Source organism: Perognathus longimembris, chromosome 22 (assembly GCF_023159225.1).
Source record: "Perognathus longimembris pacificus isolate PPM17 chromosome 22, ASM2315922v1, whole genome shotgun sequence".
Taxonomy (NCBI): Eukaryota; Metazoa; Chordata; class Mammalia; order Rodentia; family Heteromyidae; genus Perognathus; species Perognathus longimembris.
Window position 1 is genome coordinate 35,063,233 of NC_063182.1, and position 20,823 is coordinate 35,084,055.

General features: G+C 39.6%; 1 protein-coding gene across 1 annotated transcript in view; it reads left to right on the plus strand.

The window, feature by feature from the left end:
* Nucleotides 1–20,823, plus strand: part of Man2a1 (mannosidase alpha class 2A member 1) — a 146,847-nt gene that overhangs the window by 40,087 nt on the left and 85,937 nt on the right. Inside the window, exons 5-6 of the mRNA XM_048331658.1 lie at nucleotides 12,430–12,557; nucleotides 19,089–19,262. Coding sequence (XP_048187615.1) covers nucleotides 12,430–12,557; nucleotides 19,089–19,262 — 302 coding nt within the window. The remainder of the gene's footprint in view (nucleotides 1–12,429; nucleotides 12,558–19,088; nucleotides 19,263–20,823) is intronic.

Sequence of the window (20,823 nt, forward strand, 5' to 3'; positions counted from 1 at the left end):
AGTGTGGGGTCAGTAGGGCAAACTTCTTAGGATGAAATCCTGGCATCTCCCCTCACTGTGTAATTTTAGATGTTACTTAAATAACTTTTCATGCCTCACTTTATTTCATAGAGATAATTTTGCAACCTGTTTTATATTTTAGGACAATTGAATTAATACAAGTAAGATGCTTTTTGGCTGGTACATTTTAATTTATTAGTAGTTGCAGTCCTGGACATCAGTGCCAGGCTTTGCCTCTGCTAAGCAAGTACTCTTACCATTGAACTACTCCCCCAGCCTGACCCGTACATTTTAAAATTGCCAGTAAATATTGGTGGCCTTTATTATCTCATCTTTTACTTTCCACTTAGAATATTTTTCTTGGACCCTGTGTGTAAATTTTAGAGCTGATGTCATCTTGGAAGTTTTGGTAAGAGATGCTAATTATAAAATTTATGTTTCTGTTTTGTCTTTAAAAAGCTTATGTAATGCTTCATTGAAGATAATTTTTTAACCCTCTGCTTAGATACTTTTAGGATTTTTTTTAAATACTCATGAAATTCTAATGTTCCACCAAGTTCTATATCTAGGTATTCATAACTTTTCATAGTTTCCCATCTCTCAGTTCACACATTGCAATAGCATATGTTTTCTGCACTTGCTGATTGAATATTGCCCGTGTTTCATTAGTCTTAGAACTTTATTACCTGGCAATTCAGTCTGTTTTCCTGTCTGCGTTTTGCTTTCAGTTCTCTGGTATGTTTATTGCATTGGGACGTTCCCTCTCGAGGCGGAGTCAGTACTCTGTGGTATTGAGTCTAGGCTTTTCTGGTTTGGATGCTTTATTTTAACTTGAGGTCTGTGTTCTTGATCTTATCTTCCCTAAGGCCAACTGTTTTCCCCCTTTATTTAACCTTAAGCAAGAACAGCCCCATCCATACCTGCTACCTGACCCCCCCCCCCCCCCCATGCAGTGTAACGAGCTTAGAAATCCTCCTGTTCCAGGTGCTATCATGGCCCTTGGTGGGTGTGCTTACGGCAGGTCCACATCTATCCCACTTGATTCCCTTTGGGAAATAGTCCCTTATGCAGAGACGTCAGCGGTTCCTTCTTCCTGACCTCGCCCAGGCAGATCCACCGTCATCTGCTTTTAGAGAATCAGCACATTCATTACCACGGTTTGAGACCTTTAGAGCATGAGGTGTGGGCAGACAGATGGAAAGTAGGAAAGCAGACATGGGGGGAAATGAGCAGGTGGTTTCCTCATAGCACCGCATTTCTGAGACTCTGCCTGTCCTGTCGCATGGCCCCTGAAGGCCTTCCTTTGCGACTTCATTTCCCTCTAGCCCTTTGTTAAGCCTAGACTTCAGACCTAGTCCTCAGTTATTTTGTGCCCAGGAATGTTCCCCAGCACACAGATTCAGATGTGTTGCTTGCAAACAAGAAAGCGAGCTGATGTGTGCTTTCTTATTTACTCTGTTGAATAAGGTGTTGGAAGAGTACCTGACTGATGACACAGACCCAGCAGCTGGGGAACGTGCCTAGATTATAAATAGAATTAGGTTGAGCTGTGAGTAGGGGGAACAGGGAGACTGGGCCTGTAGGAAGATGTAGAGAAAGAATGCTTATTCATGTTTTGTCTTGCTTTTACTGATGCTGCCACGCCTGGGGCCAACTTTCTGAGTCTGGATTTCCTTCTGGATGGCCAGGTATCCTCGGTGGGCATTTGGGCTGTGACAAAGAGCATTTCCAGAGTACAATGCCAGTGTCAGGCTTGGAAAGGGAGTTTGCCGCTCTCTGTGTTTGGTCTGTGAAGGACATGCTTGGCTCTGTCTCATTGTGGCTGTGTCCGAGAGCTGCCGTCTGCAGCAGGCAGGATTCCACGGGTAAAGGAACTCCCAGAGAAACACTGCTGTGGTTACTGTTTGTTCCAGGATTTGGCTCTGCTTCAGTCTGGGGCTCTTCCATTGGGCTGTTGCTAGAATGTCTCAGGATGCTCTTCATTTGAGACTCGGCTGATTTTTTTTTTTTTTTTCACATCTTATAGCTGTGACTCAGTATTTGAATTCTCTTACTTTCACCTGCCCTCTGTCAGAAGCATAAATTTTACGGCATGTGGACAGCTTTCTTCCCTTCATTCCGCCTGGATATCAGTTTCTTTCTTTATTTTTCTATTCTCTTTTACTATTTTGTTATTTATTCTGTTTTACTATTTATTTTTCCTACTTTTACTTATGTTGAAACATAAAAGTTCATAATAATTGGCCACTTGTGATGTACAAAAATGGAAATTTCATATGGAAACTTCATTTTAGAAAGGGGCTACTCAAGTTTTTGGAGGGGAATGAGCATAAGGCAGGTAAGAATGTACTACTCAGCTCATGGTCTTATTCAAACTCCTTTTGAGAGCTGCTTTGTATTGTCATTGGGAAATAAAGACTCGATGCTTAATGGTAAATATTTTTTCTTCTGCTTAAAGAAAAAAGTTGTCTGATAGTCACATAAGGACATTGGGCTTTCTTTTGGGTTAAGATTTGCTAAAATGCTCTTTCTTAAAACTATAAATATTCACTTTATTGGTGTATTACACTTATGTGGAATAATCGTACTTGTTTTTCTTACTTGAACAAGATATCCTTGGTGTTTATTGTCTAAAGGAAGGCCACATCTGTATATTTAGGTGGATAACTCAATACTTGTATTTTCTTCCATTATCTGAAATTCTTAGCTTGAGCACTAAGTGGCATTACTAACAGAATTTTTTGACTACTAGTCTACTGCTTATGTAATGGCTTGTTTTTCCCTTTTCGAAGATGAGCTATGGATTAAATGTCTGTACCTAAAATTGCAAGCTTGCTGTTGCAGAGCAGAACCTGCTAATTCCAGTAGAGCTTCACCTAAGCTTTCTTTGTCCCTGAAGAATACCAATTGATTGTGGGATCTTAACAGAAACATAACTCAAATGATCTTCATAATCTATTCTAGCAACAGCTTAGATTTTTCCCTCCTGTGGCAGTAGAATTCTACTCTATAAGCTTTATAAAATGAAAAGTCTAGTTAGCTAACGAGAGACCCATGCAAGCAGCATCTCATCTTTCTTTCTTCCTTCCTTTCTTTCTTTCTTTCTTTCTTTCTTTCTTTCTTTCTTTCTTTCTTTCTTTCTTTCTTTCTTTCTTTCTCTCTTTCTTTCTTTCTTTTTCCTTCCTTCCTCCCTCCCTCCCTCCCTCCCTTCTTTCTTTCTTTCTTTCTTTCTTTCTTTCTTTCTTTCTTTCTTTCTTTCTTTCTTTCTTTCTTTCTTTCTTTCTTTCTTTCTTTCTTGTGTGATTCAAAATAATCCTTGAAGTCATGGTCCCTACTTGTAATATATACCCACTGGATTTAAAAGAATCTACTTTCTATTAGTAATTAGCATCTTTTATGTCTCTGCTTATTTAATTTACTTTTTAGGCTTCATACATGGAGATTTCTTGGCTTATGTTTCTATTCTTTTCTGGTTTCTATTTTTTATTTTTGCCAGTCCTGGGCCTTGGACTCAGGTTCTGAGCACTGTCCTTGGCTTCTTTTTGCTCAAGGCTAGCACTCTGCCACTTCAGCCACAGCGCCCCTTCTGGCCGTTTTCTATATGTGTGGTGCTGGGGAATCAAACCTAGGGCTTCATGTATACGAGGCAAGCACTCTTGCCACTAGGCCATATTCCCAGCCCTTTGGCTCATGTTTCTAATACATTGAAATGTGAATTGTTCTTCAGAGTCAAGCAGCTGTTTGTTTGAAACATTGCCCATGGCCTTCCTTTTGACTAGCAGTACCCATTGTAACACGTATTTCTTGTTTGTCTCTGGGCTCTGAGATACTGGAACCCTTTTTACAGTGTTCTGGATTGAGAGGGGTGTTCAGTGCTGAAGTCCATTGAATACTTAGCATGTCCCGAGTAGTTTCTGGACGTCATCTCTAGGGGTGAACCGAGGCTGCAGGTATGTGTTGTACCGTCAGCCAGTTCAGACTCTGTGTTTCTCCCAAGAATGCAGATTGTCTAATCTTTCAACTTTGCTTTTACTTAAAAAAAATTTTTTTTTTGCTTTAGGGTTTTCTCTGAATATTTAAAGTAAACCTGTCACTTTTCTTTGCTCACTGAAAGCAGAGAAATATTTGATGTGACTTTCTTACATATTCAAGAATTCAAACGTAAATGGGTGTACTGATTCAGGTTTCCAAGAATAAAGGTCCATTACTATTCTTTTTTTTTTTTTTCTGCCAGTCCTGGGGCTTGAACTCAGGGCCTGAGCACTGAGCACTGTCTCTGAGCTTCTTTGGCTCAAGGCTAGCACTCTGCCACTTGAGCCACAGCGCCCCTTCTGCTTTTTCTGTTTATGTGGTACTGAGGAATCAAACCCAAAACTCCACCACTAAAGCCACATTCCCAGTCCCCATTACTATTTTTTTTTTTTTTTTTGGCCAGTCCTGGGCCTTGGACTCAGGGCCTGAGCACTGTCCCTGGCTTCTTCCCGCTCAAGGCTAGCACTCTGCCACTTGAGCCACAGCGCCGCTTCTGGCCGTTTTCTGTATATGTGGTGCTGGGGAATCGAACCTAGGGCCTCGTGTATCCGAGGCAGGCACTCTTGCCACTAGGCTATATCCCCAGCCCCCATTACTATTTTTAAATAGACTAATTTGTCGCAGGCTTTATAGAGGTCGTGCGTGTGTGTGTGTGTGTGTGTGTGTGTGTGTGTGTGTGTGTGTGTGTGTGTAAACTCAATGTCTGAATGCTGTCCCTGAGCCTTTTTTGCTCAAGGTTAGCATTCTACCACTTGAGCCACAGCTCCATTCCCAGCTTTTTTTGGTGTTACTTGGAGATAAGAATCTCATGGACTTCCCGGTGTGGACTGGCTTCAAACCATGACTATTAGATCTTAGCCTCTCGAGTAGCTGGGATTATAGGCGTTAGCCACTGGCGCCCAGTTGGCAGGTCAGATTTTTATGGTATTTGACCAAAGGCTGCTTGAAATCCACAGAGCAGTGAGAAGTGAGTCTTGTGAAATTGTCTAGGTTTGGATGGGTTTAAGGTTTAAAGATATTTACAGTTACTTCATCAGAGGGTTCAAGACAATGCACCTAGGGTTAAAATAACTTGTTCTCTGATTTCCTCTGCCCTCTGCTTACTTCCTAATGATCCTGCTTGCTTGCTTTCTGTCTGTCTCTCTCTCTCTCTCTCTCTCTCTCTCTCTCTCCACACACACACACACACACACACACACACACACACACAACCTTTTGGTTTCCTTTATTTATGTTGCAGGATTTTTCTTTTCTGTTGGTTTTTGGTTTTACTTTTTGTTGGCCCTGGGGATTTTATTTATTTATTTATATTGTAAAGGTGATATACAGAGGGGTAAAGTTACAGTTACGTAAGTCAGGTAATGAGCACATTTCTTTTTAAACAGTATAATCTCCCAGTTTTTTCCCTCCCAACTCTCCCCACCTCCAGTTGTTAGTTCATTCCCAACATAGTCTCTAGTGAGCATCATTGCTGAATTACTTCACCTTTTGTCCCACTGTTTCTGTGCTTCCCCTTTCCCTCCGCAAGTCAGATAAACTTACCATACAAGACAAAGGGTACAGAAATCAAAAACAATTTTTGGCATAGGTAGCTATGGAATGCAGAGGAAATGAGAATGGCCAATAGACATATGAAAAAATGCTCTACATCACTGGCCATAAAGGAAATGCAAATCAAAACAACATTGAGATTCCATCTCACCCCAGCAAGAATGTCATATATCAAGAAAACTAATAATAACAATTGTTGGAGGGGATGTGGCCAAAAGGGAACCCTACTTCATTGTTGGTGGGAATGTAAACTGGTTCAGCCACTCTGGCAAGCAGTATGGAGATTCCTCAGAAGGCTCAATATAGAACTCCCCTATGACCCAGCAGCCCCACTTTTGGGTATCTATCCAAAAGCCCACAAACAAAATCACAGTAATGCCACCAGCACAACAATGTTCATCGCAGCACAATTTGTCATAGCGAGAAGCTGGAACCAACCCAGATGCCCCTCCATAGATGAATGGATCAGGAAAATGTGGTACATTTACACAATGGAATTTTATGCCTCTATCAGAAAGAATGACATTGTTCCATTTGTAAGGAAATGGAAGGACTTGGAAAAAGTTATACTAAGTGAAGTGAGCCAGACCCAAAGAAACATGGACTCTATGGCCTCCCTTATTGGGAATAATTAGTACAGGTTTAGGCAAGCCATAGCAGAGCATCACAAGGCCCAATAGCTATACCCTTAGAAACACATAAGATGATGCTAATTGAAATGAACTCCATGTTATGGAAACAAGTGATATATCATAGTTGTAACTACTTTCAACGTCCTATGTGTATGTGTAGTTTCTATTATTGATAATGTTTTGTATCACCTTCCTATGTTTGTACCTACACTATCTCTGTAATCTTACCTGAGTATATTGGAAACCGTGTTTACTGGTATTGGAAGTAGGAAATTCAAAGGGAATACCAAATTCGAGAGACACAGGGTAAAAAAAGAGAAATAACTACAAAAGCAATACTTGCAAAACTGTTTGGTGTAAGTGAACTGAACACCTGGGGGGGGGGAGGGAAAGGGGGGGAGGGAGGGGGGCATGAGGGACAAGGCAACAAACAGTACAAGAAATGTATCCAATGCCCAACGTATGATACTGTAACCTCTCTGTACGTCAGTTTGATAATAAAAATTTGAGAAAAAAAAAAAGAAATCAAAAACAGTGGCAAAAGGGAACAGACAGAAAAAAAGTTGCACAGAGTACAATAAAAATAACCTCTTGTTTTCATTTCTTTCTGCTGCATTACTTATCCAGGATTTATGTCACTTCCAGGTCTGAAATTCAAACCTCAGCTTCTTTCCCTGGGTTCTGGTATTGATAATAGTCAACGCTAGTTGAATGCACAGTAGGTGCTAAGTATGTCCCAAGCACTCACATGGGTTTCTCTTGATAGATCCCTTATTATTTTCACCTTAATGTTCAGAAAATTGAGGCAGAGGAGTTAAAGAACTCATCTCACGTTAGTGTTAGAGCCCTACACACTTTCCCTAATCAAGACCCATGCTCTTCACCTTAGTGATTCTCTTCCATTCAGCCCGTATCAGGGCCATGTCCAGACAAAGCGCAGGTTTGACCGTTCTGCCTCTTTGGCATCTCTGGGTCCTGAGCTGTCATGTTAGCCTGATTGCTCTTGTTCATGTTGCTGTAAAGACCACAAGATGGTCCACCCTTTTCTAACTCTGCCACTTTTGAGCGTTCTCAATTTCTTTAGCAGAGCCTGGCTTTGTATTTGAGTCTGGTCATAGTAGTTCTCTACTTTAAAGTATTTCAGTGATGCTTACATGCCAAAGGATTGAAGACTGATCTTTATGCTGATGCATCTTGGCTTTTCCTCAGGTTCTTCCCTATTCCTCCATCTTACCTTCAATCATTTCCTGCCTCACATCCCATGATGCATAGCGAGCCACACGGATGTCCTTGTAAGGACATCTATACTTGCTGTCATTACATGCTGCATGGGAAGTTGCTCATGTGTTCCCTTAGGATTTTTTTTCTTTTGTAAATTGGATAATGTCAGTCCTCATTTGTCAAGACTCAAGTAAAATGGTACCTCATCTCCCTTACCTATTATACCATTCATTCAACAGATATTTCCCATGCTAGTCTTTAGGGAGACATGAAGTGAGAAAGATTCCCCTAGCCCAGTCCTCAGGGAAAAACCGGCCTGATATTTAACTAGAGTATTACTATGAACTGTTTTCTTCTTTGGGGTGCTTGGAAGCAAGTGATATTCAAGATGAACTCTGAAGGATGACTAGGACTAGCTAATGAAGAAGAAAGAAGTCACCAAGTAGGGAAGGAAGACCAGACTGTGAGAAGCGAGAGCATAGTATATGCAAATGCTCCCAAGTTAGGCGGAGGGTAATGGGTATGGAGACGACAGACATATAGATGAGAACTTCAGTAAAACACTGTTGTACACTCTTCAAGGAAAGCTGAAATTTTAAAGCTAGATGAAAAAAAAATAAGTGTGGTAACTCAGCCTCCAGTGGATTGCTGGTGGAAAGACAAAGGGGATGACTCTAAAAAGCCTCTGTGGAGTTACCTAAACTTGACTGGTGACCTAGGAGGTCTGCTCCTAGAAATTTACCCTTGCAAGTGAAGACATGCTCATTAAAACAAATGTGTACAGAGATTTTCACAGAAAACTTTTTGTTAGAGGCTTTACACTAGAAACAGTTCAGAAACAATATGATGGGTTAAAGAGAGCTGTGGCGTATTCATGTAATGGAACACTGAAATGGGCTACTGAAATACTCAGTAGTATGGGTACATTTCATAAATATGTTAAACCCAAACTGCCAGATACAGAAGAGTAAAGATTGTATGACTCTATTTATGAAGTTTGAGAGTAGACTAATTGATTTATTGTGATAGAATATCAAAATGTGCTTTTGTTCTGCGGTGGATGGGCATAGATTGGAAAGGAGAATGAGGAGTAGAGTTTGTAAAATTATTCTATGTATTACTTGAAGTAGTAATGATTGCTGTCATTCGCAAGACTGAATATATAGGTATTTTTGTTATATAGCAACTTAAAATCATTTAGAAAATGTAATTCACCTATGGGCCTCATGAAAGATGTTCATGTTGCAATGTACCTAGTATAACTTTTTGTGCAAATGCAATCAAGTATAAAGAATAAGTTTTAAAAATTCTCTAACTTCATCTATGTTTTCTGATTTATTTTGTTCTATAATATGAGAAATATTCTTAACCTATCACCCATATCTTTGGGCTTCAGTCTTGTTACTTCAGTTTTGGCACTTTTTATCATCCCAAACCGAAAATTTCTATTAGACAGTAATTCCCTTTTTTTTTTGGTCTGTGTTTACCTCCCACTGCCCGAAAACCTAACCATTTTACTCCCTAAGTGTGACTACTCTACTAACCTCAGATAAAAACAGTGGTGCTGTGTTTTTTGTTGTGTTGGCCTGTTTCTTGTAACATACTGTCTAACAGGTTTATGTTGTGGCACCTGTCAGTCTCCTTCCTTTCTACACCTGCATACAAACCACATTTTTTTCTACCCACTTGGCCTTTGATGAACATTTGTTCTGTCTCTGTTGGGCACAGTGCAGCTACAGGGAACAGATACTTGTTTTGAGTCCTGTCTTTCAATCCATTTGTGTATATTACTCAGTAGTGGGTAATTCTAGATTTAATATTTTAAGAAACCCTTGTACTGTTTTCTGCCATGGTTATATAGTTTTATCATCCCCGCAAGGGTATAGATTTCATTATTTACATCTTTAACTCTTGTTTGCCAGATTTTGTTGTTATTGTTATCTTTAGTGTACACTGTTCCTCTATATTTTAAACATTTTCTGACTTTTTTGAGTGAACATGCACCAAAGTACATATGCATTTTACATGTTAATTGCTGTCTGGGGTGTGTGAGGTTCCTATTTGCATTTGTATTGCACAACTTTATGGTTTTTCTAGTTTGATAGGTGAAAGGTGGCACTAATTGAAATTTTGATTTGTGTTTCCTTATGGTAGGTTACATTTCTTTTCATTTTAGGAGACTTTTTTCCTAAAATTCCCACTTCATATCTGTGCTTTGTATTCTTTTATTGTTCTTGTGCATTCCTAGTACCCTTTTTCCTACCATTTTACATCAGTAGGAATCCTTGGATGTTGCATGGTGCGCCAAACCGATGTGATTATAGTCTGTCAGAGAAAATAGTAGTCATCCAGGTGTAATTAAGTTTGGTGATAAAGGCAAAGAAAGAAGTTAGATTTTCATGAAAGCTAATAATTTAGGCGAAGTTTGTTGGGACAGAGAAATGACTCCTATGGGTTTCACGGACCCCGTGAGGCAAAGCTTAGAAAGGAAGCGAGAAGCCAGTAGTAAGTGAGGTTGGTCTGAAATGAAGGTAACGGATACACTAAAACTTTGAGAACAGTCAAAAAATATATACGTTTCTCCAGTTACTATATGATGAGTTTAAAACAAATTTTATTTTCCTCTCATGTGAGGTACTTCCCTTGAACGCAGTCTGAGTCAGTGAGTCTGATTAGAAAATGTCTTCATTCTAAGGGAGCTCCTGTCTTTTTGAGTTTTCTGTTTAACTTTTTTTTTTAAATTTAATAATGAAACCCTGTACATTATCTTGTATCATTTTATATTTCCTCAAATGTGTGATTAGAAATTCATCTTGTTTTCTCATGTGAAATTAATTTGTGGTTCTTTGAAGCTTGCTAAATGATGCATTGTTTGCTACTTAGTTGTCTGTAACAATTTCCCCATTAGGGAAAAAGCTCTTTGAGCCTCAGTGTGTGACCAAATTCCAAATGTCTGATGATTCTACATAGGCAGAAGATGACACTCACTGGAAATGATTTACAGCTTCTTGTGCTTTGTGGTAAATTCTTAAGTGTAAATTGTTCATTTTCGGCAAAATGAGCAGCGACAGATATGCCCAGCTTAATTTTGACCGGTTATTTCCTAGAGTCTTTTAAACCAAATTCCCCAGCATTAAAGTAGAAACAACTTGTCATTATGAAAAATGAAACATGATTACTATTCATATTGAAAGCTGGTACATGGTTACTGGGTTTTTGTATTAGCTTGGTATACATATACACACATGTGTGTATTAATGTTTTTATGTATGTATGTATGTATAGTTTTTCACTTCCCTTGGTCTGTAGATCTTGTTTTTGATAGGAAATGTCTTGAAGTGTGCATGTTTAAAAAGCTGCTAGAATTCAAGGAGCATCTAATAGGAGCTAAGGAATAGACCCCATGGGCTGAGCATGTATTTTTTTTTTTTTTTGGTATATTACGTCCTAATGGTGGGTGGGAGGCTGCAGCAGGACAGATACCTGTGAGTAAACAGGGTCACTTTGGTTCGTGGTGGCAGCTATGAAACTATGATCTGATGAAGTGTGGGGGCGTAGCAGGAGTGCTCATTTAGCTTGGCTTTCATGGCGACTTCCCTGAGTCAATTATATATGACTTGAGACACCAAGGCAGCCCAAACAGGGCAAGTTGGGGAAGAGAGAAGAAAATGCTTGAAAATTCCTTAACCACTGGGAGGCTTAGCCATTCATGTAAATATTCTATATAGATAAGAACTCAGTATGCCATCAAAGTAGGGACCCCAGGTACCATGAGGAAGGGGAAGGAGGCTCATTCACAAATGGAGCTCAGGAAGGTCTCTGCTGTATGTGTGGTTCTTTGCTTGATTCACGGTTCCTTGGAGGTCATTCATGCCCATAGGATAGGAGTTATCTAGCAAAAGAAAACTGATAATAGCACGGACAAAAAAGAAACATTTCAAAAAATATGTTGATGGGGATATGAAAGAATGATATTGAAATGTTTAAGCATTTCATGGTGGGAGATAAAAACCCCAGCGTATGCCCTCATCTTAGGTTATTGAGCTCTGGTCACAAGGCATACAGCAGCACATTGTGTATGACTGCTAGAGAGTGGCTGGACCTGACATTCACCAGCTAGATAGATCAGATGACTCACATTAGGACCATTGGAGTGAGGGTGAGCAGTACAAAATACAGCCTTGGAGTTAGTTATTAAACCATTTTTTAAATAAATTTCCAGCTTGTGTGTAAGTTTTGGATTTATGCTTGTTAAAACTGTCTTGCTGCTTTCTAAAATTTCACGTCTGTGCAAACCATTATGTTACAAACTGATATGTCTAACCCTTAAGATGTGTACTTAAACGCTTTAAAAATTACTTAGAGTTGATGATGGTTTTTTTCTTCTTAGAGAAAGGTAAGGCTTGGGATCTTGTTACCCTGTGAGGTGTTATGAGAAAGGCATACCCAAGAGACAAATGGTGATAGTGTCAGAACTTTTCATCCCATAATGAGAAATTAGCAACGTAACTCACATGCCGAGTAAGCCTGGAGCAAAGTGTTTTACATATTAGTTTTGTGTGGTTTACAGGATTGACTTATAAGTGCCATAGGGTTGATGTAAATACTGATTTCTTGGTATTGGTATTGAGACAAATCCCATCCTGAAAATGACAGCTGCTTAGCAGACAACATTGTTCTACCCTGCAGGATTGAATCCTGCATGCGCCGACTACTGACGCCAACATCTTTGCGTTACACACTGCGCAAAAAGTGATCTGCATGTTAAGAAGGAAAGGAAGGGCCACTCAAGACACTTTGCTAAGGTGGCTTTCTCACGGGGGCCCTAAAATTTCATTTCATTCATTCATTCATTTAGCAAAAAGTCATTGTTTTACAACTCGTATAAGTTCTGGCTCTATTTGAAGGCAATTCTTAAACTTTCTGCTAGGTGAGCTCTTTATTTGATCTTACTTTGGTCTGTTCATACAGCCTCTTATTATTTCCTTCCTAGTTTACTGCAAAACGGTCAGCTTGAAATTGTGACGGGCGGCTGGGTCATGCCTGATGAAGCGACTCCCCATTATTTTGCCTTAATCGACCAGATGATTGAGGGGCATCAGTGGTTGGAGAAAAATCTAGGTACGTGTTTGTGTTTCCCTTGGCACACGGGCTGTTTGGGGCAGCTACGTACGTCATATCCGATCCTTTGGTTTTCTTAAACATTATTAATTTCCTAATACCAATAATTGTTGAATAATTTATTATTCATTAATGTGTGGTATTTTTAAGATGAGAAACCAAGTTACATAGATGGAGTTTTTCATTTAGAATCATCTGTCATGTTTAATCTGTTATTTTGTGTATTACTTTTTTTATTAGTTTTAGAACTTTTTGTTGTAATTATGTATTAGTTAAGGCTGGAACATTAGAGACAGAGACTTTTACTAGCTTAAGCTAAAACATAGGTTAAGAGAGATGTCAGTGGGACTAATTCAGAGACACAGTAAGTTCAGATGAGGCTGGATCCAGAGAACTTAGGTTATCTAGTGACTGTTTGGGCTTACCTCGTTTGTGCTTCAGCCTGTCTTCTGTACTTTCACATGGTGTGTTAAAGGGACCTCGGTATCTGAGGAACTCATTTTTTTTTTCTCAGTCACCGATTAGGAGAAGAAATTTTCCTTCATGTTTCATATGATTGGCGCCAGTGTCATGTGCTTTACCTGACAGCCAATTCCTCTGCCACGGCAGTCTAGGCTTTCTGGTGCTGGTGGTCTAAAGGAGAGGAATTGTTCACGGAGTTATGGTAGCCCTTGTACCGTTGTGAGAAAATTCCACCAACAGTGTATGAGAAGGAGAATTCGGGACTGATAAAATCAGATATTCACTGCAACTCATGAAAACGTAGGCTGAACTAAAATAACATCCTTTTGAGGCTGGGTGCCCCCGGTGGCTCAAGCTTGTAATCCTAGCTCCTCAGGAGACTGAGATCTCAAGGACAGTGATTCCAAGTCAGCCCAAGTAGAAAAGTCCGCCAGACTCCATCTCTAATTAACCGGCAAAAAAGTGGGGCTGGGGCACGGCTCAAGTGGTAGCAAGAGTAGCAAGCATGTGGCCAAGGACAACCCCTGCTGGATTCCTCCATACGGCAGAGGCATTCTCCTTGGCATGGGGAATTCCTGAGTAGTGGGTGCTTTCTCCCAGTCAATGCCCCGGGCCCGGGAGAATGCACAAAACAGTCCAACCAAAGCGGTGCACGTTTTCGGGGCTCTGTGCTGTGGGGCTCTCTCACCTTGAATTATTTGTTGGTTGTAAAATACAGCTTATGCCCTTGCAGCCCTACTTGCTGGGGGTGGGTTAAGATGGGGGGTGGTTAACATTCCTGCGCCACCCACCTCTACCTGCAGCTACTTGATGGAGATGCGGGAACCTGCTGCTCTCCAATCCGCCATCTTCCCACCACTTTTGATGTGCACCTTTATAAGACATCTTTTGAGATATGTTTGCCAGTGCTGTTCAGGTTAGTTTTTAACTCCAGAGCTGACCTGGTCTTATTTGCCTTATCTTCCCCAGTAGCTAGGACTGCATCTCTGTAGTAAGTTTTGAGATTGTGAAGTGCGGTTTCTTCACCTTTGTCTTTTTTAAAGCTTGTTTTCAGCTCCTCAGGGTCTTGTGATTTTTGTTTCTTTCATCGTCAGTTTAGCCGCCTCTGCAGAAATATCAGGTATGATTTTAGTAGCAATGGCGTTGACTATTTTGCCCACATAGTGGAAATGTTCCAGCCCAACAATGTTAAGTCTTCTGACTTGTGAATTTGATTGTGTAGAGCCTGAATTCCTTGCAACATTGTTGTTAGAGCTTTTTGTGTGAAAATTTTGGACTTTTCTGTTAAATATTTACCTAGATAATCTATTTCTTTGGCCACCATTATGGATGGGATTGTTTTCTTAAATTCATGTAGGAGATTTAACTAAAATGCAATTGATTTTTTTTCCTACTTCCTGCCTTTAGTATAAAGCTTTTGTTATTGGTCCTTGTTGCATATGCTATTAATTCATACCTTTGAATGGCAGAGTCGTATTTCTTTTTGATCTAGACTTTTGTTGAACATTTGTATTTCTTCCACTTGTTATCTATTATGAAAATTCAGTGCCATAAACAAGAGCACCAGTCTTTTATTTTATTGGCATGGATAAGTAGGAAGAGTAGCAGGGCTAGATTGTCTGCATGTTTAAGTTTAGGAGAACTTTGAAGAAGAGAATCTTCTATTTTCTACTCTTTTTTGATTGGGTTGTTGTATCTTTCCATGTTCTAACAGAAGCTCTTTATCTCCTTTATGAATACTTTCCCCCACCTTGTAATTATTCATATGTCTTCTAGTGCTATCTTTCTCATTTTGATTTTATATAATTTCTTATTGTTACAGTATATATGTAGTATCTTTAAAATGTAAGAAGTGAAAACAGACTGGATGTATTCCAGCATTTAGATGGTGTATTTGTTTGTATTATTCAAATCTGCTGTAATTGTGATATGTAATAATGATGACATTTGCCTTGTTCCAGATTTTTAAAGAAATTGCTTAGTTATACTAAGTATCACAGTGTCTCTTACTTCATGGAGAAATTTTTTATGGTGTTGATAAAAATCCCTTTTTAGCATTTTCAATTTTCATTATAAACTGAATATTGCTAGTTTCTTTTCAGACATCTATTAAAACTATATGGTTTTTCTAATTTGTTTTATGAATAGGATGGCAGTTTCCTCAATTAAAAAGTCATTCACTTCCTAGGAGAAATCCCTTTTGGTTTGGTATTATTGAGTTCAATCTGCTTAGTGGTGTGTGTGTGCGTGTGTGTGTGCGTGTGCGTGTGTATGATTTTTATATCTTATTTTCATAAGTGAGATTAGTTTTCTTTTTTAATGTGCTATAAGTGTATGAATCATTCATTGGTTTATGATGCTATATACAATAATTGGCTATCATTTCATTCTTTTTTATATTCCATGAAGTTTGGGAATATTTGAAAATTTCACTGCTGCAGTTTCAGGCCTACAGTATGTTTTGCTGAAGGTGGAATTTTTGAAAATGCTAGAAAGTTTACCACAATCTGATATAATGTAAATTAATTTACTAGAAATCCAATGTAAATTATTCAGAATATAAAATAACATGTTTATGTAGGAATCCTTGTGTTAATACTATATTATACAAATAATAACCACTGTGTAGGAAAATAAGCAAAAAAATTAGTTGAAAGGAAAAAGAAATCCTGTGCCTACTAATTAGATATAACTGATACGCATAACATTCCACATGATTTGTGCAATTTGTAATTTTTCTTACACTGTTTCCTAAATTTGTCCCCTACCTTCTTTTTAAGAAAATTATTGCTCAGTGCCAAGGAAACCCTAGAAAGATTCTCCTTAACCCCCATTTCCTTTAATATTGACGTTTATTTCGTTCTGTTTTGTTGTTTTTTTTCTTAATGTAGTTTAAATACTGGGTGGGGTGTCTCGTGCCTGGAATACTGGCTACTCAGTGCACAAGAACCAAGAGCACTGTAGTTTGAGGCCAGCCTCAGCAAACAATTTGTGAGATCCCATCTCAACTAGTAAACCTGGACACGGTGGCTAACTAAGAGATAAACCTAAATAAGAGGGATCACAGACCCAGCCAGCTTGTATAGAAATGCCAGACTGCTAAGGAATTCTAAAGCAGAAAGGGCTAGGTGAATAGCTCAGGTGATAGAGTACATGCCTAACAATAAGCACAAGGTCCTGAGTTCAACACCACTAAAACGGCCACAGAAAGGTGGTTTAAGTATTTTCTTCTCTCTAGCATTATCTTTCAGAGATTCTTTATTCAGTTACAACTAGGTTCAATTGATTTTTTTTTTTTAAACTTGGCAGAGCTATATATATTGAGTAAGGAAGCAAACAAGCAGACAGGGAGACAAGCAGACAAACAAGCAGAAAGGCAGGGATACACTCTTAACAGAGTGTGGGTGATCTCAAAGGGAGAGGGGCACCTAAGTGACTTTTTTTTTTTTTTTTTTTTTTGCAGTCCTGGGGCTTTGACTCAGGGCCTGAGCACTGTCCCTGGCTTCTTTTTGCTCAAGGCTAGCACTCTGCCACTTGAGCCACAGCGCCACGTCTGGCCGTTTTCTAGATATGTGGTGTTGGGGAATCGAACCTTGGGCTTCATGAATACGAGGCAAGCACTCTTGCCACTAGGCCATATCCCCAGCCCCTAAGTGACTTTTTAAAATATTTTTACTTCACTGAAGCGGTTTATGAATACAGTGCATCTTGATCCATGTCAACCCTTTCAACGTTCTCACCCACCTCTCCCAACCTATATCTTCATTTTAGATTATGCATTGAATTTTTTGCAATTTAACAAAGCAGTTGATGTGTACACTGCATCTCGATCTGTGACCTCCTTTCAACTTCGTCAGCGCCCTTTGACCCACCTCTTCCCTTATTTTTCTCAATTCTTGCCTGCATTCTCCCCCCCCCCCCCCACTCCCACTCCATTCTTCTGTTCCTCTCCTCTTGGCCCCACCCTTCCCTCTTACAAGTACCCGTTTCCTGATACTTATTTTGTTAGGCTTTGCCTCGTCTTTTTAAAGAGTTGGTGCTCTCTGTAGAGTCTATTACACTTCGTTAATTCCTTTGCATCCTCTTGCTTACCACCCAGTGTGTGTACTTGTAGATTTACATGTGGAAAAGATAATTGATATGATGTCACTGTTGCTGAATTTTATGGGTACTGAACTCTGTAACATCACTGTAACATTGATACTGATATGTTGTTTCTCCTTTTTCTTCATCTTCTTTCATCATCATCGTCATCATCATGGTGGCACTGGAGTTTGAATTCGGGGCCTGCCTGACAGCGTGCCTGTCTTCCCCCCTTCCCCCCCAGTCCTGGGCCTTGGACTCAGGGCCTGAGCACTGTCCCTGGCTTCTTTTTGCTCAAGGCTAGCACTCTGCCACTTGAGCCACAGCGCCACTTCCTGCTTTTCTCTTTCCTGTTTATGTGGTGCTGAGGAATCGAACCCAGTGCTTCATGCATGCAAGGCAAGTACTCTACCACTGAGCCACATTCCCAGCCCGTGCCTGTCATTCTTGGTAGGCTTTCTTGCGTGTGGCTAAAGCTCTACCACTTGGCCATACCTCCAACCCGGCATTTTGCTGGTTAATTGGAAATACAGTCACATAGACATTTCTGCCTAGACTGGTTTTGAACTGTGATCTTCTAAGTCACAGCCTCCTGAGTAGCTGGTGTGAGACACCAGCACCTGACTACCATTCATCTTCTTGTAATCTTACTGGCCCTTGTTATTTGGGCTAACACATAATTCCTTTCATTTGATAGCTTAATTTTGATATAATTTCAAACTTACTGAAAGTCCCCTGATAGTAACTGATAAGGACTCCCATATATCCTAACCATGAATTCACAGGTTTTTTTTTTTCTGAATTGTCAAATATGTAACACCATAAAAAATAAAACTTTTAAGGAGAGCTTAGTAAAACTTGTAAATAGAGTTCAGCATTTCTGTACATAATTATTTATCTGAAATGCAGAAATCTTATATCTAAACTTTTGAGCTTGGACTTACATTTTTGAGTTTTTACTCCATATTCTTGGCATTCTGTGATCCTGATTTTCCTTCTCAGTTTTCTTTCTTGGCTTTCTGTCTCTTTGTTATTCCTTAGCCTTTGTTCTGCACAGATCGTTTATTTTATCTGCTGTTTGCCTCATTTAGTGTGGTATCTATTTGAATGTTTAGTCTCTGTAACTAGCATCAAGATCAAGGTTAACTCATTTTTGGTTTCCTGGGGCCTTTCATAATCTTTGGTACATGGAAATGCTAAATCAGTGTTTGAGTAAAAAATATCACATGCCGTTGTTACTTATGTCAATGTGTTAGGTGTAAGTAGAGGTCTTATTTTATGATCCTGAATAATGAATATAACATCAGTTATATAATGTTAGATGGATAATCTTATCTCATTAATCATGCATTTGTATATTTATTTTCACATTTCACATTTTATCCTCTCTGAAGCAAATATATCTTTAGTTGATTGCTCCTATAATGAATATGATCTATGTCTGAAATGTTCCATTGCTAAAGCACCAGCTTTCTGTCTTGAGACTTAATCATGGTAAATACTTATATCGGTCTGTTTTATCACTATATACCAGGGCTTTTGTAAATTTTTTTTTTTTTTTAGGGTATAAGAACTAGGCTGAAAAAATCATCATGTTAGGATTAGGAAGGCAATGACAGAACAGTAAGTTAGTTTCCAGGTTCTCTAGCCCCACAGATGACAGAGTTGTGAGATCTAAGGGCTGGGCCCTTGGTTCTTTTTTATTGTCCCACCGAATGATATACCTTGGTGTAGTAGCTCTGGAGTGCTCAGTTCAAGTCTAACCAAAGAACTTGGGTGAGTCTTCACCTGTCTTGGTAGCCTGTAGAGTCAGAGTCCTCTTTATCAAGACATCTCATTGAGAATACTTGGCAAAGGGTAACTTTGAGCTGATTTTCATCTTTCCGTTGAGAGGACCATTGAGCTTTGGTGGATCTGAATGTATGGCATCTTGTTTTTATTGTGCTTATTGGTTTTGCAAATAACATTTGTTTTCTTTATCAACAGGAGTGAAACCTCGATCTGGGTGGTCCATTGACCCCTTTGGACACTCACCAACGATGGCTTACCTTCTAAAACGTGCTGGCTTTTCACACATGCTTATCCAGAGGGTTCATTATGCTGTTAAGAAGCACTTTGCATTCCATAAAACATTGGAGTTCTTTTGGAGACAGAATTGGGGTATGTCGTGTTGGATGAAAGCTAAAGATTCCACTTCACTTTGATGTCATAGAGGTTGTGAACTCATACCCATGAGGGTTTTATTTGGAGTGTTAGTCTTGAAAATCAGATTGCCCAAAAAATACCTACAATTGTTTTCCAAAGCGTTTGGGTTAAGACTCTGCCGAGCAGTGGGGCTGATATTTATTTATCTCTGTAGACTCTTTCTTTATGCCTGAAGTTAAGTAAGTAAATATAAGGTGTTCGTGTCGTGTGATAGTACTTGGCACTTCTCCTTTGAAAAGCATGTTTGCCACAAAGTTGAACACAGGTTGGGACTTGCACGCCCCTCCCATGCAGCTGATGTCTCCTTTCCCGTCCCTCTGCATTATGTGGGCATTGCAGTGTTGAGCTCTGCTTCCCTCCTCTGGGAAGCCTCCGCATGCCGCATGTCTCAGTGCTGGGCACTCTGTTCTGTAGACACGTGTGTGTTCCCATGGCGCAGCTCTGCATGACTTTGTTGAGGAGAGAGGAAACAGGGTTTATACCTCTTGAGAGGCTTTGCCTTTACCAATCCCAGTGTAAAGCAGAACAGCTTATTTTTAAAATTCGTTTTCATGTATTAAGTCATGAGCCGTGCCTTATGTTACATGCTTTATAATCCCTCATTTAGAATTTATAACTGTCCTTCAAATTAGGTTCGGCATTTTTCCTTTCTGTGGTGAAGAAATGATGTCTTAGGTCTGTGAAGCCATTTGTGAAAATTCAGTTTGAATCTGTCTGCAAGTTCTGGAAGCCCAGGCTCCCAACTCCATTGAGCCCTTCGCACGATTTCATTTGAAAAGACGTTAAGAAATTGCCACCTGAAAGGGTGCCTGCTTTCCTATGTGATCCACCCTGCTTAGGTGTCTCAGAAAAATCATTTGTGAGCCTAGATAATAATTGTCTTATATGAATTTTTTAAGCAAAGAAAGTGATGGCTATGTAATCTTTCCATTGTAGAAAACTAACCCAGTAGGGGAGACAGCAGCTGGGAGGGGGGCTGCATCACGTGTAGTCTGATTAGATGCAAAGGAATATATTAATTTGAAAAACAAAGGACTGCCAGGTAGAAGAAGACCTACTTAAATAATTGTGCACATTCAAATTGCCTGTAAGTATTAATTGGCAAGAAATTGTTGAGCACTTTGATATCTTTCATACTGTGTTGGGAAGAAATATAGCAAGTATTCTTTTACCTATATGGAAATTATAGTCTAATTTGATACGATACAGACAGTACCAACTGCAGCTGATAAAATTAAATGTGTAAATGAGCTGCTAAGTAATGGGTTAAGAGGAAAGGTGGAAGCAATGCCTTGATCCCCAGGAGACAGGAGGGAGTTAACACCAGCCCTGGGGCTTGTACAGTCAGTTTGTCTGTATGCTGTAGTCATTGTAACTGCTCTTGCTTGTTATTATGGTTGGTGCTTGTGGTCATGGGCTTGAACTTGGGGCCTGGGCACTGTCCCTAAGCTCTTTTGCTCAAGGCTAGTAGTGCTCTACCACTTTGAGCCACAGAGCTACTTCGGACTTTTTCTGA